The sequence below is a fragment of the Nestor notabilis genome, unplaced genomic scaffold (genome assembly GCF_000696875.1).
Source record: "Nestor notabilis isolate BGI_N333 unplaced genomic scaffold, ASM69687v1 scaffold9389, whole genome shotgun sequence".
NCBI classification, from domain to species: domain Eukaryota; kingdom Metazoa; phylum Chordata; class Aves; order Psittaciformes; family Psittacidae; genus Nestor; species Nestor notabilis.
The window spans coordinates 1-26,665 of NW_009945008.1; the positions used below are offsets into that span (position 1 = coordinate 1).

Genomic DNA, 26,665 nt, shown 5'->3' on the forward strand with positions numbered 1-26,665 from the left:
TTTCTTTTCGTTTTTCTGTGAGAGATGTTTTAGAGGAGCTGTGGCTCCTTCGGGTGCTCTCACAAACTGTTGTCTCATCCCTTGGCTGCCACTAATTGAGTAGAGAAGCAGCACTTGCTTTTATATTTGAAATATTTTAAATACAAATATTTAAAGTGTCACTTTGCCTCATAACGTACATGTTGACCTTATTCAATTCATGTACAACATAATCAAGTTAATTGTTGTTTACTCAATCTAAAATCTGATGCCTCTGTCCCATGAAATAAGCCCTTGAGCTCCTGGTGGTGAAAATACTAGTGCCTTCTCCCTTTCTAAGAACTTGTTGTTGTTGGGAGGCTTGGGGTCTTTAGGGGACGGTTCAGTCTGCTGGGTTGCTTCATCAGAATTAAATTCCGATATTGAGAAATTTGATCCATTTTATGTTGATTTTTGGTGAAAGAATATCTTGGCACTTCTCCCTTTGAGTCTCTGACAAAGGACTGTGGTGGGAACCAGTGGAAGCAGCCTGGTTGTTTAGAAGACCTTCCAGGGGAGTTCTTGACAGCAGGGAGGGGGTGCTCTTGAATATTGTTTTTCAGAAAGTTGACAGTGCATTTCTGCTTAGACCACCCTGCTAGTCTGAGATATCTGAAATTTGTTAATTTTGGGTAAAGAAGGTAGATCTGCTCTGTTTTGCCTATAAAAAATTCAAGTGTTTAATGACATGATGGCATGACTTTTATTGTAGTGAACTGTGAGGGCTGAACTGAAAAGTTATATGTTTGAGGTGACACTGTCTACCTTGCGTTTACAATGATGGTTCTTCTGGTTTAAAAAATTCAGGGTTTTTTTTGTTTTGTTGTTTTTCTTCTGGAGAAATAGCCTACCAATTTAATTTTAATTTACTGTGAGAATTTCTTTTAACAAGGAAAAAAACTGTGGACTCAGCATGCATTTGTGCCATAAATGTGTTCATGAAGAAGTGTTTAAGTGATCTGCAACATCAGTCTTCAGCATGTTCTCTGAAAAGTTTTAAATATCTCACTGTTTGTAATGAGAAGAATAAGCCAGTGTACTGATCATTCTGTTCTTTATCATTGTTTCTTGCACTAATATTGGAAATGGCTTTTGAAAAATACTTGGTCTGGTGAAACCTTGTTCTTGTTAGGATGTGATATTACATTATAGAAATCCTTTTTTGTTTTGTGAAGGAGGAGCTCAGAGAACTACGTGAAGAACCAATTGACCCTCAAGCTCAGCAAGAAATAATTAACAGCATTGAAGAAGTTTATTTTTCCAATGATTCCTTTGATATTGTGAAGTATGAGTTAGAGGTAAGCTGTCTTCTTAAAAGACAAAACAGTAATGTAAAAAAATGAGGGTAAAAAGTATGGTTTTTTTCAATAAGCTGTTTTTTGGTTTGTTTCTTATATCTTGCATTAATAGAAAACTGTAGCCTTCTGCCTTATAATGGAGCTTCTAGCATATAGTATTGGTATGGAGTCTCTACTTTTAATGTGGTAGAATCAGTATGTTGTTAGTTTTGCTAACAGGCACGTCATCATGTAAATCATAGTGAAAAAAACAAAATGGAGGAGGGGAAAAAAGTTTCTATATTTTGGGTATATCATGACTGCGACAATGATTTCGGTGATTAAGGGGATTGCGTGTGTGTATATGGCTTAAAATAAGGGAACTTTGAGGTAATTATGATATTATATGATGTAATTATGATAATACATTGTTTACCTTAACAGTGATTTATTTCCATCATTTGAAGTAATGGATCAATACTACAAATTAGATTACAGAAGCAATAAGAATGTTTCTTTAATGGAACTGATTGGTTAGTTAATACTATATGTCTATTTAACATCCTTTAATTTCTCACTGTATTTGATTTTTTGTTTGCATGCAGAGGCTTCCTCCAGTACTTAGTCTTCAAGAACTGGAAGAGTACAGAGACAAATTGAAACAACAGCAAGCTGCTGTGAGTAAAGTTGTTTACCTCTATACTCTCAGACAATTGGTTGCATTGTCTGTAAGTCTAGCCAGAAGTGTAATTGAAAAAAGTTTTGATTTCTTGAACACATTAGATATTAAGCATTTTTTCTCATAATATTATGTTGTGTGCTTTTATAGTGGAAATTAATCAGTAAATAAAAATATTCTAGGAAATGATGGAAGTAAATCTGTATGACAAGTATGTTAACAAAGAACAAATGTGCTCACCATTTCTTTAGAAACTTGATTTTTTGAATATTCAGCTTTTCCTATGTATCGCAAGAAAAGTAACGTTTAACACAGCACTGAATAGTGTGGTAGTAGTGTTTTTTTGTTTTTGAGGGATTGCTGGCAACGTGGAAAGACTTGTTATTTTCTCTTATTTTTCATTTGCCAATTTGTTAATCACCCACAAGGGTTTGTAGTGAACATTGGCAGAGAGTGATTATATAATAAAACAAATGAAATGTAACTATGAGTAATAACTATAATTTATGGGAGGAAATTGGGTTGCAGCTTCTAAAAAGGTACTTTAATTCCAGGCTTTTTTTTTTCCTGTTCATAAATTATTGATTCATTGCTCTTTTAAAGATGAATAATATGGTACAGGAGATGAACTTATTAACTCTGGCATTTGGAAAGTATCTGCAAGTAAAATAACAGTAATAATCCTAATTTATGCCTTTAAATGAATTAAATGTACAGGAGGAATATATTGGATTGTTAACAATTCATAAAGAACAGATTGCTTCTGCCTAAGACTGCTTTTCCCAGAATAAACATATGAAATTTTGTAAAGTATTAGTGAGAAGTTAGGCAAATGAATATTCAGTGTTTCTCACCTATATAGGGGAAGAAGTTGAAAGTGGGTGGTGTTTTTTGGTTTTGTGTTCTATTTTTTCTCCACCCCCCCCCAATTTTTTTGTTTGTTTTTGGTTTTAAGAGGATATCTGGTGGTGACTTAGCTTTGCAAGGGGATACTCGAGACAACTTCATTGAAATATGCTGGATAATTCTAATACCTGTTACCAATCTCTTGGCCATTTTGCCTGCACAGTGGGAACCGGCTGTAGCCAGAGGAGTAGTTCAGTGCATGGCTGCTGCTGGAACATGCAAACTTGAAAGTGCATGCAGCTGATGCACTTGCAGTGTCCCATATTATTTCTGGTTTTTATTCTAGCATGTTTCTTAGCAAGCAGAGAGGTAAGGGATTAATTTAAAAATGCCCACTAATTCCTAGATGGAACTGTAAATATTTTTCATATCTTGCTCTTAAGAAAAGCTGATTGTCATTTTTAGAATTTTTTTTACCTTGTTGTAGCATATTCTTTAATAAATTTGAAAGCTACAGAGCTAAAGGATACAGAATCACAAATTTGTAGAACTTTGGTATAGGGATGGCTTATTTAATTGAGATTGCTATGTATTACATATAATATTCTTTTTTATAGGTATCTAAGAAAGTTGCAGACTTGATTCTTGAAAAACAGCCTGCATATGTTGAGGTAAGATAACTAACAGTACCATTTAGGAGCGAATCACTCCATTTTGTGGGGTTATAATGCTGCACTTGGGGATTAAATCTTGTAATTGTGAGAAGAAAACATCATACCAGTGATTATGGCAATTTTTGATTTGGTCAAGCTGGAAAGGGCAGCTACTTCAATAACAGGTCATTAGAAGAAACAGAAATGCAATTGGCTCTTTGTCTCTTGAACACCTTTCCGCTGTGCAAAGGAAAGTGTGGGGAAGTCATGGTTTGCACCCCATTCATTACATAAAATACTAGTCTAACAGGCAGTACTGTGGGCTGAGACGGGGATGGCACAGACACAAGGCAAGGTTTTTTTAATTTTCCCTTCTCCTTAGAAGGAAAAGCATTCTTTAGGAACAACTGATGTGTGGAAGATTGTCTTTGAGAAGAGAAAAAAAAAAAGTATTCAGCCCTAAATGCTGGATGGAAGACTCCCTGTCTGGGGATCGTTGGCTGAATGCCCTTCCTGTGTCTCCATTCGGTCACATTCAAAGGGGAGATTTTACAGAATCTTTGCAAGAGACAAGACTGGAATGGAGTTGCTCCTTCTTGTGTGTGTTTCCTTGTAAAAAAGGGAACAGTGACATTTTAAATAGCTCTGACATTTGCAAAGTATGTTTTTAGTGAGAAGGTACTGAGGAAAATAATGTTTGAATTCAGTTCCTTAAGGTATTATGCATATCAGCAACTAAGCTGTCATTTTTTCAAAAACGTTATTGGTAACATAAAGGAGGAACTGGTTTTGGTGGAGGATGTGGCACAGTGGTTTGTCAGAATCATATCTTTGGAGACTGACCAGGAGCTGATCTTGAAGTAAACCAAAATTTAAACTTGATTTTGCTTGTCATATCTTTATAATTAGACTAGTTTTCAAAGTGGAAGTCTCCCTTCTCCCCATAGAAAATACTTGATATGTTTTGAAATGATAAGCAGCATAAAAAAAAAAAAAGTTTTTTATTTTTTTAGCGTGGGGAGAGTGTTCTCTTTTCTGCAGTGCTGTTCCTAACAAAAGAAGTCTTAATAGGTGTATTAATATTTTTACTTTTTTTTTAAAGGAGTTTAGATTATGCTAGGCACTTCATGAAGTCAAAATCAAGCTAAAGTCAGGTCACCTGCGCTGAAGAGTTTTCAGTCAAAATTCAACAGGATACAATTAATGTTCATTGTGAAGTGACATCTGTTAAATCGGTAGAACACAAGTGCTTCTAAAGAAGAAAATGCTGTATGAAACATGATTTTTTATTGTTGTGGTGGTTTTTGGTTTTTTGTTGTTTTGCCACTCTGGCATATTTATGCAGATTAAACCCTGTGCTTCTGTACCTGAAACTTTGATCATTCTACTGTGATGCATTGATGGTATAGAGATTCTTGGGCTGAGTGTAAATATAGAGGGTCCCACTGCAATGAAAAAAAGATTTCAATATCTTTCTTCAAAAGGGAATTGTATTTTTTAAAGTTGTTTAATGTTACATTCTAGTGGTTAGCATGTATAAAATGATGAAACAAGTATTATATAAAATAACTCTACAAAATCATTATAACATCTCAAGAGGAATGTGCTAATTACTAGTCTTTGCTGGTGTGTAAGAAACTTTAACTTGTATATTTATTTAACCTGTTGTCTCTCTGCAGGAACTTGAACGTGTTACATCATTGCAGACTGGCCTTCAATTAGCAGCTGTTATTTGCACAAATGGAAGAAGGTATCTTGCTTAAATAATGGCAGAGATTGAAAGGGGGAAAAGTATTTAAGAAGGAATCTGTAAACCCAGAAAGTTTGTTTGCTGATGATATTTCCTATTTAGGTGCTGAATGGAATTAGTAATAGTAGTTAAAGATACTGAAACAAATACTGTCTGCTTTCTCTCTTGTAGCTCTCACTTTTTCTATTGAGAGTTCTCTTTAAAACAGGAACCTTTTCAGATCCACACTGTTGATCCACAGACAAGTTCTGCAGAAGGGAAAAGTAGCTTCTTAGTAGTTTATTGGCATCGTGTCAATTTCTGGGTTTCCCTAGCAGTGCTGATAGTCTTATTTTCTAGCATGTAGTCTGGTGGACATGTTAGAATTTATTAGAAATAAGTTTTATTTTACATATGGTTGAAGATTATGTTCATTTTTAATTCTGGCAGACACCTGAATATAGCAAAGGAAGGCTTCACACAAACTAGTTTGGGGCTTCTTGCAAATCAAAGAAAGCGACAGTTGCTTATTGGACTGCTAAAGTCTCTGAGAACAATAAAAACACTGGTATGTACAGTTGTTTTTCTTCAATGGCAAAATATTTTCTTCATTGCTGTGTATTTATCACTTTTTTTTTTTTTTTCTTATTATTTTTAGCAAAGAACTGATGTACGCTTGAGTGAGATGTTGGAGGTAAGTCCCTGCCTGACTATTATAATTTGAAGCTATTCTAAGTCTGCTTTTGTCAGTCATCTTAGTTTTGTCCTGTCTCTCCTTTTTCTTGCAAACAGGCTATGGGTGTGCGCATGTGGTGACATTATATTTTAATTCTTTTCTTAAGTGCTGTGGGAAATACTTCATATCAAGTTAGATAGCCGCTGTGCCAGTGGGGAGTATTTTCTGTCAAAGACTCAATCCTGGCTTTAAATCTGGGCACTGAGGCTTGAATTAGTTCAGGAAGAGTGCTGTGGAGTGTTCAGTCCCCTCCCTACTCTCAACTTACACTTCTTTTCTGGCCCTAACTTGATGTTTGGAAGAAAAAGGAAGGTGAGATTTAGCTGATTGTTGATATGCTCTGTTTGGATAAAGTACTTCTACTGGTATATTCCTATATAAATTTATATATGGGCTCACTACTTAGTATTTTATTTGTAAGTATTGTAGCTTCTCTCCTTATTGGGTTACCTTTTGATAGATGTAGAAAACATGGCAGCATGCAGGCCATGACACTGAAAATTCCACTGATACAGTATACATACTGCCTAAAAATGAAGTAGATACTGCACAGAGTGAAAATAAGATCTTGTCTTAAGGTGATTAATGTATGAGAGACAGCTTCAGGATTTTATGGGCAACAATATATTAAGCATATAGTGTAACAATTTTGACTTGCTAGTTTGCCAAATATTTATAGCTAATACTGGATGGAACATCATTATGATCATTCCTTCTTAATAAATTTGGAAATTGAGTCTCAATAATTGTAACTCTTAAGATTCTTTGAGTTTAATTCCACCTTGGGTAATACACTTTGTCTCAGCACAGTTTCTTATTCTTTACCACGGAAGAATGTATTAATTTACAGGCTATATAAACATTGTCTTCTGCTCAGTAAGCCCTCTACAATGATTAGCTTTTCATTTCTGTGCTGTATTTTGTTGCACAGGAAATGAGCTCTTCACTGTCTAATGGTAGGAATTGTCTTTTAGACGGAGGAGTGGGTGTTGCATTCACACACAGACCCTAATGTCTGATTATCATAATTTGACAGTTATTTTTAAACATGAAGGGCTGGAACCACTGTTTCTGTGCTCAGTGTCTGCTCCCAATAAGGTATTGGCCAATTTATTGTCTTTCTTTACTCCAAGAAGTAGTTAGCCACTTAGAATATGCATGGGTGTTGTTAGTAGGCATTCACAAAGGAACATTTAGATAGGGTTCCCAATTAAGAAGACCAGACTTTTTCACCAGAAGCAGGGGTGAGCTGCTTCTGGAATATATTAGTAATGTTATGTTATGTAAGCAGGCTTTCTGATTTGAGCTCTGTTAGACTTAATGGAGCAAGTACCAGGTTTCCAATGGAGAAAGATGCAAAGAGCTGTAAATGCAGCAATCATTTTAGACCAGTGTACTGGTCTGTTTTCATCTAATAGATATTGTATGTGGGGTTTTCTTTGGTTTTAGTTAACTTGATCTGCATTTGAATGCTGCTGATAAAACAAATTTAGTTTCAGAAACTCCTTTATGATAACAGCTGAGTATAAATTGCCTCTGTGTTTTTACTCTTCAATCAATGACTTTGAAATTCCAGTAGCAGCTTCGAATTTGAGCTCTCTGAAGTACATAATATAACCAATGTAATTAGGACAAAAAAGGGAATCTCTTAGCTATTAAAGAGGGTTTTCCTTCCTCCAAGAGCGTTTCTGGCCTCATATCTAATAGAATACAAAAGTAGTAGTTACGCTTAAGGCACTGCCCGTGTTGTGTTGGCAAGATCCTGGGCTTTTACATTGTGTGCATGTTTTTGTTTTGGTTTTGTCCTGGCATCTTCATGTACTTCCTGATTGATCTGTCTACTTATTGAATATCTTCTTATGACAGTATTTTTACACTTTTTTTCTAAAAAATGTTCTTTTTATCGTGGGTCTATGTGTGAGCCAGTTGCCTTTAAATTAGTTTCTTACTAGCTATAGAATGTGTCAGATAAAATAATGTTTATTTGGGCATAATGTTGGAGTGTTTTTCTTGTCTCTTTTAGATTTTGTAAACTATGGCAATAGCCTGCCAGTGTCTGAACTTGCCTCTTTCCTTGCTCATTAATAGATCATAGTAGATTAACAAAAGTTTGAAAAGTTACCTGGGAAGATGTTAGTTGTTTTGTAATAAAAACTTTCTGATATGTTTTCTATGAGTGCATTAGGAAACAAAACAGCAAGTCATTTGCATAAGGTAATGTAATACATTGTGTTTTCAGGTGTTGCTAACATGTTGTTTCTTTCTAATTCTAAAATGCTTGCACATTAAGTTTTGCAGTAGACCCTCACTCATTTCCTTTAACTTTGCTGGATAGATGTAAGAAATAAAATATTTTATTCTTAATGTTTATACATAAGCATGAGCAATGGGTGTTGCAGTGTTTGCTTCAAAAGCCAAATTATCTTTCAATTGTATTTTCTCCTAAGGAAGAGGACTATCCAGGAGCTATTCAGCTGTGCTTGGAATGCCAGAAAGCTGCCAGCACTTTCAGACACTACAGTTGTATAAGGTAAGGTGACATTGTGCTGCTTTCACCTTCTTGTATGCTTTTATTTGTAGAATCACAGATGGTTTGACTTGGAAGGAATCTTAAAGATCATCTGGTTCCAACCTCCCTGCTACGAGCAGGGACACCTTCCACTAGACCAGGTTGCTCAAAGCCCCATCCAGCCTGGCCTTGAACACTGCCAGGGAGAGGGCATGTAAATGGTATAAAACAGTGATCATTAATTCTCATTCTCTAAAGCAGCTTTGATTTGAAATTTAATTTTCTGCTTAGAAAAGTAAAACTAAAGCACATATAAAAGCATAAACATACTCACTGGTTTTCCCCTTCCTGACCCACTGCTAACCAGCCTTCAGAATAATAACACTATATAATCTATATTTGGACTATGTAATTGTTTTGTAACTGTTGTAGTATGTTGGTAGGTAAAGTTTCAACTAAGAGTGAATTGTAACTGTGCTACAACCTGCAGCCTTGCGATACCTGAACTATTTTTTAATAAGAAAGTTCATATTCTGGAATTAATTTACCTACAGCAAGATAGCTTTTGGAAGATAATTTACCCAGATTGTTGGCAGTGAAATTAACAAGTGCAGAGCTTCATGCTGTCATGGAGAAATTGCTTTCAAACTGGAACTAAATTGAATATCTGCAGTTCCTCACTTAGAAGGATGTGATGTTACCATTGCTTTTTAGAAAGAAAAAAAAAAAGGATGAACATTAAGTTCAAAGTCATAATAGATATGACAATAAAGGAATCGAGTAAATTTTTATGTTTCATCCACCAAGATCATCATTAAATTAAATAGATTTTTTTTTGCGTTATTTTTAATTAGGATTTTAAACTTGCAGGTAAAATTCTGACATTGTTTGAGCTCCTGACAGAATGCTGTCTGACACAAGGGCCAAAATCTATGAAAGCACATGCTTTTTTCCTCCGTCTGTCCTCTAAATGTGTGCTTTGTTGCAACTTCAGAGTAATTACCTGTAATCCTCAATTTTAGATTAGGATCTGCTTTTGAGCTATAGTTGTTTCAGGATCTGAAGATGTAGCAAAAAAGTATGTGAAGTTATAAATTATACCTGGAAATAAGCCCCTCTCTATTCTGAAGTCAGATTTCAAACCTGCTTTTTGCTTTTAGTTCCATAAAACTTGTATGTGGATGTAGAATGACTGTACAGCCAACATTTGCCTTCATAAATTAAAGTTTTGAATCCTTTCCTTATATAGTAGTAAATGAAAACTATGCTTTATTTATTTGAATGAGGAGAAATAACTGTGATTTCCGTCAGTCTTTAACAATTTAGTTGTTGAGAAGCAAGATGACTCCTGAACAAATTTTGCTCTGCTTGACTCTTCTGTAGAGATGGGTCCTGCAGTCTTCCATATGTGTGTCTCATCTATACTGTTCAGTAAGCTCTCCTTAGTATTTATTGCTTTTTCAGACGCTCTGTGGTTTCAAACATTAATCTGATTTAACATGCATATCTCCTGCTTCTTTTTCTTCTAGAGAAATTAGCAACATTTATTCAGCTGGAAAAGGCAGCTTGATTTCTTTGAATCTTGCAGTGCTCATGTGTAAAACCTTGCTCTTCCAAGATTTAGGTTAAGTTACACTGTTTCTTTGAGTTAAATTCTGTTTTGTGTAAATGATCTGAAAGCTTCTGTTTAATGTTGAATCACTTCAAGCTTTTATTGCAGCTCCAAAGTTTATCCCCACTTACACTATGTCTAGTATAAAAAAATTTGAAACATAAACTAAAAGTTCAGGTTTTTTCCATTTGGAATATTTAACTGCAAAAATCGTACTATTTTAAAACTGATAACATACTGACAGGATACGTGACAAATAGCTGTGAGGATGTACTTCTTGCTGCACTCAAAATAATATCCTTGCATGCAAGAAGACAATTTCTTGAAAGAAAGGATGATGACCGAAAAAAGTCAGCCCTGCTTCTTTATTCTGAGTTTTTTAAGCTTGTTTTTGTTTGCATTGGGAGAGCAGAAGGACATTTTAGCTGCAGGCCCAGTGCATACATTTCATTCTCTGTGCACTGTTTTACACTTGCAGAAGTCTCAGAGAATATTTATTATATGGAATAATGTCTCCCTAGGAGGGGATTGGGCTAAATTAATAAATAGATCTTTTGCATTTCTGTTTAGCACTGCAGTAAAAACCAGGTAGCTGAAAAAAAAAAAAAAAAAAACCATGTAGCTTTTATAATGTGCTTGTATGCGGCATTGCCTCTGTATCTTACCATGAATTTTTCACAGTATCCCTTTGTATTGCCCACTGTTCACATGACAAGAATCAGTGCCTTCCTTTGTACAATACTTCTTCACATTTTTCTTGCTCGATGGTGATAGAAATTGTGTAGCTCTTAAACAGCAGGGATTTAAACCTTCCTGTGAAGCACATAATGTTTTTATTTTGGTATATTCATAATCTGAAGAGACAAACACTTCAGCCTCGCTGCAAAGATCTCTTTGTTTTTCAGAGCGGCTGCTCATCCTCCTTTGAAATGATAGGCTGGATGTCTATGGTTTCTGTTCTCCATTATCTTCTTCCTAGGGAATGCTTGCTTTATGTGATTAATTCTTGTTTAAAAATACAAATCAAAGTCTTTTGCCTTCTGCTTGTTGATCAGTTCTGATGTGAGACGAGTCCCTTGAAAAACCTGTAGGAAAATCTATTGTCAGATAATAGGATGACTCTGTCTATTGCATTTGGGTCAAAATGTTACGTCTGTTAAATGCAGTAATGTGCCTTCTAAAAATGTGCTCATTTAGATTTGTATGGATGTGGATGAAAAAAAAAAGAGACTTCTAATACGTTTTTTGTGAATGAAATGAATGCCTTGAATGAAATTCTCAATTGTGGTAAATGGGCTTTCATAATAATCATGTAGCCATTATGTCCAAGCCCTACCTTTATAATTCTGGCTTAGAAAATATGTGCAGATTTAGCTGGACACTGCATTTCTTGAGCAAAGTTAACTTCTAAGAAAATTTTGTGATTTCACTTTCTTGTCCTAAATTAGTCAGCATAAATGTAGGCTGTGTTCTAGCAAAGGCCTCCATGTGTCATAGCTTGGTTGAATAAATAAACTATGAATGTGTGTATTTGAAATTTGTGCTTGAGTCTTGCTTGAATGGGAAGACAGTGCTGTCACAGGAGTTGCATTAAATAGTAGTGGTAAGAAACACCTGGCAGTTTTACCTTGGTTGTGTTTCATGTGGAACAAGATCTTCTGAATTCCTTCCTCTCCCAAAAGAAAAGAAACATACACTGTTCAGGAACGGCCCTCATCTTGGGGCATTTGCTGGGAATGGTCTCATGAGGGCTCAGGATCCTGGGCTAACCTAGCCTGCTGTCATCAGCTGATTGCAAGCTGAGGCCTGACTGGCGCTCAAAATAGTGAAAACAAGGAGCTAGTTTTTGTGAGGATCTGTGCTGATATACAGATGAAATTAGTCAAATGTGATCATCTGCAATAATCAAAAAATGGTTTCTGGAGCCAGGAAATTTTTCAGCCCTACGTTGGAAGTAGTTGAGCATGTTCTTCATGTGTGTGAGCATGTACATTGCGTGGCTGAGGTGAAAAATCCATGCGTGTTTCTAATTTAATTAGGAGAGGTGAAGAAATTCAGCCGGCAGGCACAATTAGGGCACCAGCATGTTCATGACATTTGTTTGAAAGGAATCATAGCCTTATGTTTATGTGCTACCTGCTACCATTTAGGGCTTGTTGAATTTTCATAGCATCTGCAGTGGTAAAATTGCTAAATTAGTTCAGTCTGTGCAGAGGCTAGCTGTGTGTTGCATCATTTTTTACTGATGTCAGCGGCTTCTATAGTTTAGACCAGTTAATTTCAACATGCAAACCACCTATATGCTAATATGTAGGGCGTGATGGTCTATGCTGTATCTAGTTCTAAAACCTGAAAAAAGGAGTGATTCTGTACACAGAGCAAGGTTCTTACTCTTCCTCTAATGTCTTCTTGCTAGCTAGAAGAACCCGAGAGACAGGAAATGCTTGTAAACTCCAGCAGCAGATACCTAACATTAAATTGTTATGGAGGCTTTTCTGTTTGAAGGCTTGTTGCATGTGTAGAAATAACAAAGATATACTGGCTACTCAATTCAATGTTTAATGCCACCTCTTTCTGATGACTTTATTTCTGTTTAAACCTTTCTTTGGAGGCTGTTGTATTCAGGTTATCTAACAGAACTGAAAAAGGAGAGATGATGGGCATGTCATTAAAGTGGACAGAACGAGAAGAAATGCTAGAATCTACCTTTTGATAGTTGATAATTAATGTAGGCCCCTCAGGAAAAGATTCAGAGCATAGAAATAAATGGTCTAAAATCAGGTATGGTGATTATCCCATGAAAACTCTGTGTTTTCCATGCTTGAAGAGATTATCTTGCCTATTTCTGGGTTGCTTTGACCTTCCAAACACAAACATAGTAGTCATACTTTGTGTCTTATTTTTCTGGCTGGTGGTATTAAATTTTTAAAGCTGATGGTTGGAAAGGAGCAGTCATGCCTTTCTTTGTCATAAATAACTTCTCTTACGGTAGCTACTTTTGTTAATCTTTCTGTATGAAATAAAGCTCAGCGAAGTGAAATGATGGTCTTAAGAAGTTTTTCTGAGTGTTTCTGTAAAGGGTTCCTGAGCATCAAATAAAAGTTACTGTACCATAGTTTGCAAAGATTTGACAGCCCTGACCGTTCTGGATATGTTCTGCTGTAGGCCGCAGTGCCAAATCAAAACATTTACAGCACAAGTTTCTTGAGGGTTGGGAATGTCATTGCATGAATGCTTGGCTAAATCTTATCAGGATGGGGTCTCGTCTGGGGCCTTTTAATGCAGCTGCATTATAAACCTTGGCTAATGTGCTGCTGCAAAAGGTATTTTAATTTTTAGTGTTAGCAACGCTGCAAATGCCTGCAGCAAGTACCTTTCAGTAATAACAAGAGTCGGGTGATGCTAACCTGACACAGTAACAGCAGGTTAATGATTTATGATAAACTATTATATTGTGGCTTGGTAGTTGGCAAATGTGCTTTTTGGAAACAAGAAACTTGGTGTGAAATTTTAGTAAGATCAGTAGTTTTATTTTAAACTTTTTTTTTTTTTTCTTTCATTACTAGTGAGTTGAATTCAAAACTGCAAGACACCTTGGAACAAATAGAGGTAAGAATAAATATATTGATATGCATCATCTGTTAGTATGTAATCTCTGGGTACTAGAGGTTTCTAGTACGATGTTCTTAGCAATTACAGAACATGCACATTTCTTTCAAATACTGTCTTTGGAATGCTATAGCCATTGCTATTCATGTGGACTTTTGTGCTGCAGTCAACTAAATGCTCTATAATACGTTATCAAACTTACGAGCCTAGCTCAGTGATTGTGTCCACTTCAAGTGGTATGTCAGTAAAATAAAATAGGCACATAATATTTGAAGTACGGGAGCAAAGGTACACTTTCTGTATGATGAAGATGTACAGTTTTAGGGAACAAATTCTGCTTCTACTAAAATCTGGTAAAATATGCCATGCTGGATGGCAAAAGCAATTCACAGCTACCTAAATAATCATATTCAAGATTTTTATTTATTACTTGTGAATTTATGGAAATATCTTATTTTCTACTGGAATTATGTCTGTGCATATGGGAGAAATGTAAGTCATCCTGGAGCTCATAGGGTGTTCCCTTTAAATACATGCTCTAATGAATATAGACTCATATTCTGCTAATTAATATTTGAATAATTAGTCTTCTGAATAGTTGGGGGCTTCAGCTTCTGTCCATTCCTTTTTTTCTTTTCTTTCCTGTTTCTTGTAATTTAGGTTTTAACATTTGATCTTGCTTTTATATTCTGTTACAAATAAAATGCAAAGTGATATAGTGGGAGGAGACATTGAAAAATATAGCTCAAAAGATTTATGTGTTCTGTGTTTAAGAGCTCTGCTCATGGGCCGTTTGATAGCCCTGTTTCTCCCTTTGTACAGCTGTTCTGCATGAAATAAGAGAGGATATTTTAAATTTTTAAAAAAATCAATATATGACTGAAATTTGATTGCTGATTAATCTTTTGAAGGAGTTTTGTATCTTCAGGTTACTTGTCCTTTTACCATTTTGCTTAGTTAAAAAAAAACCCAGTTTTTATTGTATTCTAGTGTCCTTTTTTGTGCTTGAAGAAAATACTGGAGCACTTAAAAAACCAACACAGTAACACTTCACCTCCCCTCACCCCAACAGCAATGTCACCCCCCCCCCCAATATCTAGGATTAAAATCCATAAATATTTTATAACTTGAGAAAGAATTCATGAAAATTTTCCAGTGGAGTAAGTAAAATTACATCGAGGCAAACCCATCATGTCCTGTGGTTTCTATTTGCAAGAGCAAATAGCATTGCAAGATCCTTAAAGAATAAGAATCGAAATGGCTTTCGTGACTCGCAAGGAGAAAAGAATACCTGCTAGCTGTCTGTGTTATCATATGATATCAAGTTGTGTTTATTTTTTCTTGCATTTTTGATTGAGAATAACTAGAATTAGGCTGTGTATCTCTGAAAATATTACAGTGTCTAAGTGAGAATTGCGGTCTTAAGTTACATGGTCAAATTCTTGGAAGTTTTATTAGTTACTCATTAAGTATATGATCCTATTTTATTTCTTTTTTTCATTCAGTGCACGTAATAGAGGAACTGCATTTATTGCAGAGCTGTTCAGTGTGCTCAGACACAGCTCTGATGGCAGAACTAGTAATTCTGTATGTGTGCTTTCTTTCTTTCTTCTCATTTGGTACTGATCGTTGTGCTGGTATAGTACTCCATAAATTACTTATTTCATAGCAAGCTTTAAAGTCAGATAGTGTTTATTCCATTTAACAGATGGCAGTGAGAGGGTTGAGAAGGCTGTAATTGAATTGTTTGTGCTGAAACACCAGGGGAGTATTTTCTTCTTTCTCTGCAGATGTGAGTTTTTCTTAGGAGTGGAATAGACCAAGTTAGAAATCCCAGCTCTCCCATGGTGGGGTGCTAGACTTTCTCAAAATAAACATCACTTTGAATTTGACTTCAGAGTAGTAGTGTAGTTTTTATTGTGCTTGCTCTTGGAAATAGTAGAACTGTTTGGCTTGCAGAAATTTCGGACTAAAGTACTTTAGGCTGCAAGAAGTAACATTTGAGCGCCTCAGAATAGTCCAGTAATGTACAGTCTTGGCTCTTTTACAAGCATAATTATCAGATTGGTTAAATAAACGTATTTTCCTCACTTGCTGTTAAGTAATGTATTACTTGGCCAGTTTTTATTAAGTGTTTAATAGATTTTTTTTTTCCCTCTTGATTTGTATAGGAGCAGTTGGACGTAGCACTCTCCAAAATATGCAAGAACTTTGATATCAGCCATTATACAAAGGTTCAGCAAGCTTACAGGCTACTTGGAAAAACACAGGTTAGTACTTATCTTCTGAGTAAGATGCGTGGTGAGTTATAGAGGGAGGATGACGGTGAAAACACTTTTACTGGTAGTATACTTAGCATAACTCTTTTATGTTACCATACTGTAATATTGTGTAGTCTTATGCTAGATATTTTTGAGACAAGAATTGGAGGCTGTGCTTATAATCTCCTGTGTTCAATGCTGAAAAAGACTTACATTAAAAGATGATGGCATATGGCAAATTGAATTTTACTATTTAATTTTACGTTGTCTTTTTTTTTTTTAGACAGCAATGGACCAGTTACATATGCACTTCACTCAAGCCATTCACAACACTGTGTTTCAAGTAGTCCTTGGATATGTGGAGCTGTGTGCAGGAAACACAGACACCAAGTTTCAGAAGTTACAGTACAAAGACCTCTGTACAGTATGTACATAATTTCTTGAATATATGTATAGTTTTTAATCTGTTGTAAGTGTACTTTATGTAAGTAGGGACTCAGTTATTAACATAGCTCTGCAGCTACTATAGTTTCTTAATACAACTCATAGGCTAATTGAGAGATTGGATATTCACAACTTAATGCTGATTTTGATTGCATTAGATCTTACCTCTTTGGAGTTAGTGTACATACCATCTAAATAAATGTAAAGAAGTAAATCTTAGGATACAAACAGGAGAATAACATTTCAAACCCTTCACCATACTTCATCAGCTCAAGGATCCACCCCATCAGTTGCAATATATTAAATCAAACGACAGTCACAGGGAGAATAAAGTTTATATTTTGATCCTTTTTGTGCTCCTTCACTTCTCAAATCTCCTGGGATCGTGCAGCTTCAACTAGTAAACAACACATCAGCATTGAAAACCGTTTCACTTTAAAGAGCTGTTCCTTTGGTGGGCAAAAATGGATTATGAAAAATAATTTACTGGGAGTAATTGACGTAAGTAGTATTGAACAGAATGAGTAGTAAGGTTCCAGGTAGGTAGTGTTTGCACTTCATTGAGATGCATTCTAGTTGAGAAAGCCAGCAAACCCTGATCTCTGTTCTCTGAAGCCCTTTCATATTTCTGCTTCTTCAGAGGGTGGTTGGTTTTTATTTCTTAGTTTCTAATGCACTTTTCTGTTAGTTTTTTTCTTTATATTTCTGTGTGCTTTTCAGTTTGTTTCTCTTCTCTGCTAATGTTTATGATACTAAGCCCATTTATTGACACTTACAAACAGTACTATTGAGCTCCTCCTGACATCTTCTAAAATAAAGATTGTGTGCTGTTATTGATCCTTACCCTTTTACAGTGCAGAAGGATCTCTTGGGTCACTGGAAATATTGCATTTTGTAATACACAGAAAGAGAGTGGAATTAATTCCATGGTTACAAATTACATCATTATTTCTGTTTGGTGTTCCTTTGGCAAGACCCTCATGAGATGATTCTATAGTTATGTAAGCCTGCAATAGCTGGAATCTGGCAGTCTGTATGAAAAAATTAATACTCAGACTTTGGGACTACCACGTACTATGAATGCTGCTGTAACTTCCTTGAAATGTACTGATTTTTTTTTCTTTCTTTTTTTTTTTCTTCTTTTTGCTTGATAATTCATAAATCTCTTGGTAGCAATTGGGCATTTAGGGACAGGCTGCAGATGGAAGTTTTAGTCTCTGTTACTGACCATGCTGTTCACTGTTAGTTGTTACCTGTTGCAGGCATTTGTGAAATCGGAGCGCTGAATAAGCTGGACTACCATAGCAATTCGATTTCTAACTTCCCATAGGAAAAGTACCACCAGATTTTAATCTCTTGCATTCAGTTGACAGGGATTAATTTGTTTAAGACTAAAATATGAGCCTTCTTTCTCTGTGTCTAGTTCCAGTGAGAACTCTCTTCAATCTATCTAAACTGTTAAGCCAGGATGCTCTTAACATGTAAGTGGCTATGGAGTACTCACTCTAATTAAACAATGGAAGTAATATAAAATTAAAGTCTTCCTTTTGGGGCAGATCTCCTGTTGTGTGTTTCTAAAAATCTTTCTAAATGAAATTGTTTAGCTCATTTCCATTTTACACACGTCATGGGGGGAATATAGTCAGTTTTTTCTTTTATTTTTTTTGCTTGTTTGTTTCTTTTATGTAAGTTATGTGCCTGTGCCCTGTCAGTCACTGTTCCCTTGTTGAGGATTTCTTTTCCTAGCAACATGCCATGCTCTAACTCTTGCATCTTTTCACCTTTGGAACACTCCTAGAGCAGGGAAGAGTTCAGCTGCTTCATCTTCAAGTTTTGATTTTCTTTCTTCTAATATAAATTCAAAGAAATTCAGTTCTTTATTTCCTTAGTCTAATGGAAGTATCTTGGTAAATACCAAGTGATTCTTTCATCCTGCAGACCTGGAAGCCAATATGTCTCTTCAAGTAGAGTGATCTGCATAACCGAAGTTTGATTTTATACCTACTAAACCCCTGAAGTACAGTAAAAGTAACACTGCCTGATGAGTTGGCAGAGAAAATTGTTGAAACAGCAGTTGAAATGGCAGGATGACTTACTGTTAAAACGCTAAACTTATTACCCTCTTCTGTTCCATTGTTAGCAAAGGTCTGTAGTATCTGAGATTAAAGTGTCTCAAAAATACAATCACTAATATATATCAACTCTCCAGTTACAGGGTGTGTTAGAAAAGAGTGTTGTTCTCAATTGTTACTTTCCTGTACCAAGAACTTGACCTTTTTTCTTTTTTTGTTAATGTGTCCAGGGTGTCTGATTTATATTCCTAAGGCTGTTCTGGTTTGATAGGGAACAGAACCATAGTAATTCATTAAAAAAAAACAATCAAGCAAACTGAAAAGACATTAATAGGCGGCCCCCAGATACTTTTGCTAGTGACATCTATTAATGCTGAAGAACAGTTTTTTTGAGTTCTTAAGTCATAAGCAGAGTGTAGGAGAATATGGCTTGGGTGGTATACGCTACTGACAGGATCATTATTTAACCTTAGGAAGCCAGGCAACATGATTAAATAGAAAATAAAGACATGCAGTTTATAATTTTTTTTTTTTTTTTAACCTGAATGGTGAAAAATAAAAGGGATGTGAATGATGCATCTGCATTGCAAAGAAATCTGTCCAGTCTAATGTTTATTCTCCAACAAATGTAATAGTCAAGCTTATTAAAGTTTTATTGCAATTTGTTGCTCAGGAAGGGTACTCAGCATTTAGAACACCACAGGTAACATCACTGGATGAGGATGCAGTTCAAAGGAAATTGATTGTTTTGATTAGGGTTTGCTTTCTAGAGAATCTGTGGTTGATTATTTTGGTGGCTATGTGGACATCGCTGTTGCAGCAGCTGCTAATATTTTTAAAGAGTTTTGTTGTAACTCTAATGCCAAAGCTTTTGTATAATTTTGGATATTGATTTTTGGATTAGCAAGTAGTAACCAAGTTTTACACATGGTAAAAGCTAACTAGCCTTGCAGAAGTTAAATGCGGATGTTGAAGTAGCAATGGGAAATTATGAACTGTTTTCTACAACAGTGTTAGTTTGAAGTTCCAGACTTCTGTGAGAACCTTTAAATAATAATGTAGTTGAAATCACATTTGTGCAGCTGGTCTTTGCCCTTGTTTATATTCTGTGAGGCTGTGCTTCTTCACAGCAAGTGAAATGAGGGTGATTTATCATTGCTACTCAGATAAGCAATGTATTTTACAGTCTTTTCTTCACCCAGAAAAACCCGTTGTCATATTCATCCCTTTACCTGACAATCTCGTCATAGATGTTTCTACCGCATATATATCTCTCTGATATCTAATGAATATCTTTAAATTTACAGTTGGCTTTTTGGAGCAGGGTGAATTGGGGAGGTAGGACAGCTGCCATCTAAGTTTGTTCATTTCTTTTAGAACTGAATTCTTTATACAGCATTCAATCCATTGGGGCACCATCCAGGATGGCTGCTATGTACTACTGAAGTACAAGTATCTATACTGTTGAACCGATGCAGTGTCTGCATGTCACAGGGGTGTCTACATTCCTCTTTGATAGTAAGATGTGCTCATCATTAACCTTTGTGGCGTTAATTCTGTGTCTGCCTTGCTGTTCCATTAATTTTAAGAAGTGGTTACCATATAGGCCTATTGGAAAAAATAGAGAGAAAAAAGTTGCTAACAAATAAACTTTTCACTTTTAGACAGCATTTGATCAGTTGACTAAAATCAGGCATTCATCAGCTCTCAGACTGTTGAAAAGGAAACAGATACGTCAAGCACCTCAGCTGTATGAATATGGAAGTTTTTGTTGTGGTTTTTTTTTTCTCTGCAAAAAAAGAACACAGTTGTTAAGTTTCACAATATTATTTTGGTTTTCTGTAGCATATTACATCAGATAGCTACATTCCGTGCCTTGCTGATCTCTGCAAAGCCCTCTGGGAAGTCATGCTCAGTTACTACCGAACGATGCAGTGGCATGAGAATCATGACCAAGATGAGGTAGCAGCTGTGTCATCTGGTAAGAAACTGTTCTGGAAGTGAAACTTACAATTGAAATAACTTTTCTTGTCTTGAGTTGTTAATTTGTGTGTCAATACGTTTGTGGTCTTGACTCAGTGCTTCAGCATTGTTGCGTATAGTGTGCAGTAAGGACTTAAATACTCCCTGGATTTTTGTAGTCTTCAGTGTAAGGTTTGTTTTTTTTATGAATATATGTATTTGGCATTATTACAGATATAAACAGTTTTATTTTAAACAGTGCTTATTTTTGGGTTGGAAGTCAGCTGTGGTAGGTGACTACAAAATCTGAGGGTTTTTTCCCTTTAATATAGAACTAAAGTGAAATTTCAGATTTTTTGATCAGTGTTGAAATTTTCACTGCATAGTAATCTCAGTAGATTAGGATACTGGATTGCGTTCTAGGAAAGGTGATTGAAATAATAGGGAATGAATCTGTTGTAAATCTTTTATTGAGATTTTTAGGAATCACAGGATTTTAGTGAATCCATTATAAGTTGCTGTCACAATTTCCTTGATACCCTTCGGGGAAAAGACAAATATTTCATCTTAGAGTTTGATTTTGATTTTTTTATTATTGTTGTTCCAGTTGATGTTTTTAGGTCGGGAGCACGAAATCTTCATCTGTTGCCTGTTGAATTCCTCCTAAGTACATTTTGCTGGACATATTATAGATTAATATAAAATGTTTGAAGACAGATTTTGTTTCCCTGCCAACCCAAGATGCTTGTGGCTGGCTGAGAGCAGAGTGTGAAATTTATAGTATTAAGATTTATGTAAAACTCTTACTTATTTGAATCAGATAGGTTTGCTGCTTTCTTATTGCAAAGGAGTTTTCTGTCAAAGGACAAAGACGGTGGGATTGCTGCTGAAGTTATTCATCCTTGCCTGATTTGCATAAAACTTGCACCCTTTGTGTTAGATGATAAGAAGAAAAGGGAAAAAAATTGGAAATAGAACTAAAGAATAGATCTTGGAACACTGTGCTTCCTACAACGTGTTAAAATCCAACATTTCTTTCACAATCAGATTTATTACAGAGCTTCAGTCTTGAAAAGAATGTAATTTATGCTTATTAACATTGTCTTCCATTAAATTTGAAAAATCAGTGAAAGTATTTTCTTCAATGTCCTTTCCATATTGTGTTGAATCTTAAAAAAATAACAAAAAAAGCAGATTTGCTGAAACTATTATTTCAGATGAAGCTTTTTGTAAGTATATCAGAATTAAAATTCAGATCGGAAATATTTGATTTTAAGATGTGCTGTATGAAGGAAAATTCTGAGGTTTTGAGTGAATTGCTCGTTCTCAGTAATATCTATTTTTAAATTTAAAATTATTTCAGATAATTGCATTTCTTTCTCTTCATAGTGTTGTGATCTTTGCATGTGTGAAATATAGCAGGTATCATAAAGAGTTTATTGCATGAAAACATTATCACAGTAGACTACTTGCTCAGCTCCAGATGTAATTTTAAAAATAGTTCCCTTTGGTCTGGTTACTTGTGATATCCTGAAGAAAGAATATAATTTGCACTGCAAAACCTTTTAAAGGAACCATTAAGCCTAATAAAGCAGTATATTCAGACATGAGTAGTTTTAAATGCATTACTTTTTAAATGCCTGGCAGCGTGTTTCAGTATGTTTACTACTAATCCAGTAAATCTTCTGTCATTTTTTTTTTAAGTTTCTGGAAATGTGGCTTAGCTGTAATGTACAACTAGAATATATTAGAGCTATTGAATCATTTTTTCAAATGCCTCAGCAATGATAAAGCACACAAAAGGGAATTTCACAAGTATAATTTAATTTCAGAGGGACTATAAATATCTGCCAAGTGTCTGTTTTTTAATAAAAGTCATTGCTCATGTTGTAATGATTATTAAACCTGTACATGGAAGCCTCATTTTGTATTTATTGATTTACTAACTTTTTAAATTTAAAGAAGAGAATTCCTGTAGAAAAGGCGGGTATGTCATAAGGAATCATGGAGGCAGTTCAGAAGATTATGCTAAAATTGTTCCCTTAATTAAACCCATAGACTGGAGCAATGGAAGTAGCAGTCTTAACCCTCGTGTGTGTATCTGGCTGTTACCATTTTGGGAACCCAAGGCTGTCCCAGTATTTTTCTCTCATTGTGCCAGTTAATGTCAGTACCTTAAATGGGGTGAGGGACTCTAGATCTTAGGGCACAAACCCAGATGTAGAAGTGAGAAGCAGGACTTAGATGTGAATTTTACATAGCTTGCTCTATTTTAGTAGTGAAGCTTAACCAAAAGAAGTCCTGCATGGATTATGGAAAGGAGGTTGCACTTCATCTAGATCCGTGTGTCATGTATTTGTGATTATTAATGCCTATTACAGATGTTAAAATGTACTTTACGTAATTTCTCCTCTGCATATCTGGGAAAAGGGGTGTGCCTACTTTATACTGTTAAATATTCTGCTTATTTGTGTGCTGAATAGTCTAGTTTGAGACTGGAGAACAAAATGGAATAGAAAATAACTTTGACAACAAGATTTTTTATTTTGTTTGGAATGTTCATAGGAGTGACTCTTTGAGATTGAGTCTTTTTTCTTTTTTTTCCCTAGAATTGAGTTCAGAATTTGCAATTGTTATTTCAGTTATAGTGTGGACTGGTCTTTGGGGATTACTGTTATTTATATAATTAAAAAAACCCCCTTATTTGAAATAAACTAAATGGAGACAGATAATTATCTCTAGATATAAATGTAATCCTAGAAATTTTTAAAGCATGAGACACATTTTAGTACTTTTCATAAATAGGAAATACTAATGAGATTAGTTTGCTGAATTGTTACAACAGAGTTAGCAGTAAAGCAGTGAAATGAATTGATAATTTTATGAATCATCAATAATAACACTTAACTAATTGCTCTAATATATTGTTGGAAAGGTATAATTAAGTGTTCATATGTAGAACTTGTTTAGTCATACTGAAGATAAAAGTAGCGAACTAAAAGTATCAACTCCATAGCATGAAATGAATTCTATGTCATATGTAATGAGCTGCTACTTATTGTGTGATTTTTGGCATTCATATCTAAACCAGAAAATTACTGCGGTATGGGTTTTCACCCCTGAAAATAAATGGCTTAAAGTAAAATTTTCCATTGCACTGTTGGTCATGGTCAAAGCATTGTTTCTGTTTGTAGTGTAGAATCAAATTAAAAAATGAGTTTTCAAGTGACCTCTGCAGGTCATTTTGTCTTCCCTGCTTGAAACAAAGTGAACTTCAAAGTCGCATTGGTTTGTGCGAGGCCCTGTCAGGTTCAGCTGGATTTTCACATACCGTAAAATTTGCTATGATGTTAATGTAATTCACATGCACTCCTGAGGCACTGATTTAACAGAAGAGCTGAAAGTGAGAGGTAAAATGATCACTGTGGCTTTTAAACTTTTGATTTCACAAGTGTAATCCTAGTGGTAGAAGTTTGTAACAACTGCAATAGCTGTAATAAAGAGTCAATAAAAAGCAAGGAGAAGTTGATGAAAGATGTAAATTTCGTTTCAACACTTTTAATTTTCAAAATGTTCCATTTATAATACTGCGTAAATTCTCTGCAAGACCTGCTTGCTATTTAAAGAATGAAGATAGAGGACAGTGATTTGATTGATTTCTTTTTCCTTTTTTAATCTCTGCCTAGCAAGGATTAGACAAAAACCTTTTGATAGGAAGGCTGCCTTTATGACTTTCGGAGAAATACTGAGAAGTCTGAAACATTGCTGTATTTAAATTAGGCTTCCAGAAGAATAACTTCTGGATGCTTCCGATGCTTATTTTTATGTGAAATTATGAATATTTATGTATTCTGCTACCTGTTCCAAATTCTTCAGCCTGATTCTCAAGGAAATTATCCTAAATTCTTATGTTTGCATGTGTGAAATCCGCTGCAGTGCTGATTAAAGGACTGCAGTTCATTAAAGGACTGGAAACAAGACCTCCTAGCGTGACTGGCCATAAACCAGGAGCACCAGGAGATTGCCAGAGACAATATTGCGTGGATTTTTATTGAGCACTAGCATCCATATGACTCTGTCCAACCATTCCTTCATAAATGGCAGTTCATGAAGACAAGGGCTGTGGTCTTGAGAATAGGTCGAAGGTTTAGGCTTGGCTTCACTCTGCAGAAGTACAGAAGAGAGGAGGTGGCATAACCTTTTAAAGAGCATGCAATGGGAAAGATAGCTGGTTTTGTTGTATGGTCAGAGAAAAAGGATATAAGTCTGCTTTGTGTTTCTCTAGTTGGGTTATTATTTCTGTTTATATTTTGTTTCATCTTCCATGGTAAGTTACTGTTGACAATGCATTTGTGTTGTTGACAAAAAATTTCTTGGCCCTGGCAGATGGAGGGCAGATGTAGGTTCTTTATGATTCTGGAATTTTCCTTAGTAGATAGCAAAATTAGAAGTTAATTTTCTTCCTAGTAGCTGGTGCAGTGCTGTGTTTCAATTTTAGTCTGAGAACAATGCTGATAACTCACCAATGTTTTAGTTGTTGCTAAGTAGCGCTTACTCTGATCAAGGACTTTTCAGTCTTTCCTGCACTGCCAGTGAGGAGGGGCACAAGGTTATAATTTCGTTCTTCTTTGTAGTACTGGTTTATGATACGATAGAATTGCCGGTCGTGAAACTGATTAGGTATGTGCGCTCAGCATTGCTGTCACCTCTGCATTTCGGGAGCCATCTAGAGGGAACAATTAATAATTACACCTTTTGCCTTTACTGCGTGGGGGATACAGGGGTGAGAGGACGGAGTAAGCGAGCTGCTGCCTGGTACTTAGTTGCTGGTTGGGGTTAAGCCGCAACAAAATGAAAAATTGCTACTGTCTCAGGAAAGCCAGGAGACATTCTGGAAAAAAATCCGAAGCCTAGTAATTAGGAACTGCAAAGGTCAGTCTGGATTAGCTCTCACAGTGGCCCTGCTACGACGTTACCATGTAAGGAACACTGTTGTGGCAGGGATTCGGTTTGCAGGTGGCAATTTTGCCCTTGCTAGTTTTGAATGACCACGTAAAATTCTGTCCCTGTGTTGATAAGATCAGCTCATGAATGAAAAGCTTGTGGAGCTGCACCTGAGCCATCTGTCAGCATTGCACAGATTAACAGCTAAATGTGCTTCACAGCGTTTGTGCTGTCTCCCTGTGTAGAAGCTGCATGTCATCACTCTGAGGCACTTTGGTCCATGGCCTTGTATTGCTTCTGAATTCCTTGTTGATGCTAGGAAGATTTTTTGTTTCCTTTTTTTTTTTTTATTTTTTTTATTTTGTCCCCCTCCAAATAATGTGTTCCACAAGTTAGGGCTGACCAAGACAACTGCCAGTCACTGAGGACTAAATGTCCTACTCTTTCTTTTACCTTCCTGTCTGCATTGTAGCAGTGATGCACCTAGCTGCTCATGACGCCCAACAGGTTAAGAAAAGAATATAGCCTAAGCCAAGAACGTTAGGCATGCCCAAGTCTGTTAGAGATGTCCTTTCTCTCCAGGTAGGCCCAAAGTATAGATAAGGACTGTTTTTCTCACGGTATCATTAACAACTGCTTTAATTTATTTGTTTATTTAGTTTTCTCCAGGTCCCTCTCTGGGTTCCTGGAGGATCTGGGCTTTGTACTGCTTGTTCCTGTGACTCCCAGGCAGCTGTGGGGAGACTTCCTCATGTGCGTGCAAAATGATAGCTTGGGCCTCAAGGAAGGTTTTGGGAGGAAATTCTGGGATCAGGAGTAGGGGAAAGAGATGGGTTTCAATTGGGAGCCTATGTGTGGTGGAGAGCTGAGACCAGATGGGCTAGGAACAAGGGAGTGAGTAGTCTTCTAAAGTACTAAAAACTAGCTGAAGGTTGTGGAAGAGATGGAAAGACAAGTCTGAGCTGCATGGCAATGCTGGGATTGTAAAGTCAGTCTGGATTCTTCAGCAACCTCTTGAATGATAGGGTGGAAGGAGGACTGTATGCTTTGTAATATTCTGGTGTAATATTTTATGTGAATTTTTATGTTTTAAAGGACATGCATAGTTCTTCTTCTTGACAAAAGCAGCAGAGTTTTCGTATCATGGGAGAAGTTTGTATGTATAGTCTAGGTAAGACAGAGCTCTCCTGTGGTCAGTCAATGGCTGTGAAGCAAACTGCATGACAATGGGCCACGACAGACTGCAAGTGTAACCACAACTGTATGCTCACAACTACATGTAAAATATGACTTTCTCTTTTTTAAAATGGAAAT

At 35.9% G+C, this 26,665-nt stretch overlaps 1 protein-coding gene across 1 annotated transcript in view; it reads left to right on the forward strand.

Annotated features, from left to right (window-relative positions):
- Positions 1-1,193: 1,193 nt before the first annotated feature.
- CCDC132 (coiled-coil domain containing 132) overlaps positions 1,194-26,665 on the forward strand; it is a gene marked incomplete at its 5' end in the record, with an annotated part of 71,142 nt that continues 45,670 nt past the window's right edge. The window contains 10 exons of the mRNA XM_010022681.1: positions 1,194-1,316; positions 1,901-1,972; positions 5,153-5,223; positions 5,653-5,770; positions 5,861-5,896; positions 8,386-8,468; positions 13,626-13,668; positions 15,840-15,938; positions 16,213-16,353; positions 20,291-20,426. Coding sequence (XP_010020983.1) covers positions 1,194-1,316; positions 1,901-1,972; positions 5,153-5,223; positions 5,653-5,770; positions 5,861-5,896; positions 8,386-8,468; positions 13,626-13,668; positions 15,840-15,938; positions 16,213-16,353; positions 20,291-20,426 — 922 coding nt within the window. The remainder of the gene's footprint in view (positions 1,317-1,900; positions 1,973-5,152; positions 5,224-5,652; positions 5,771-5,860; positions 5,897-8,385; positions 8,469-13,625; positions 13,669-15,839; positions 15,939-16,212; positions 16,354-20,290; positions 20,427-26,665) is intronic.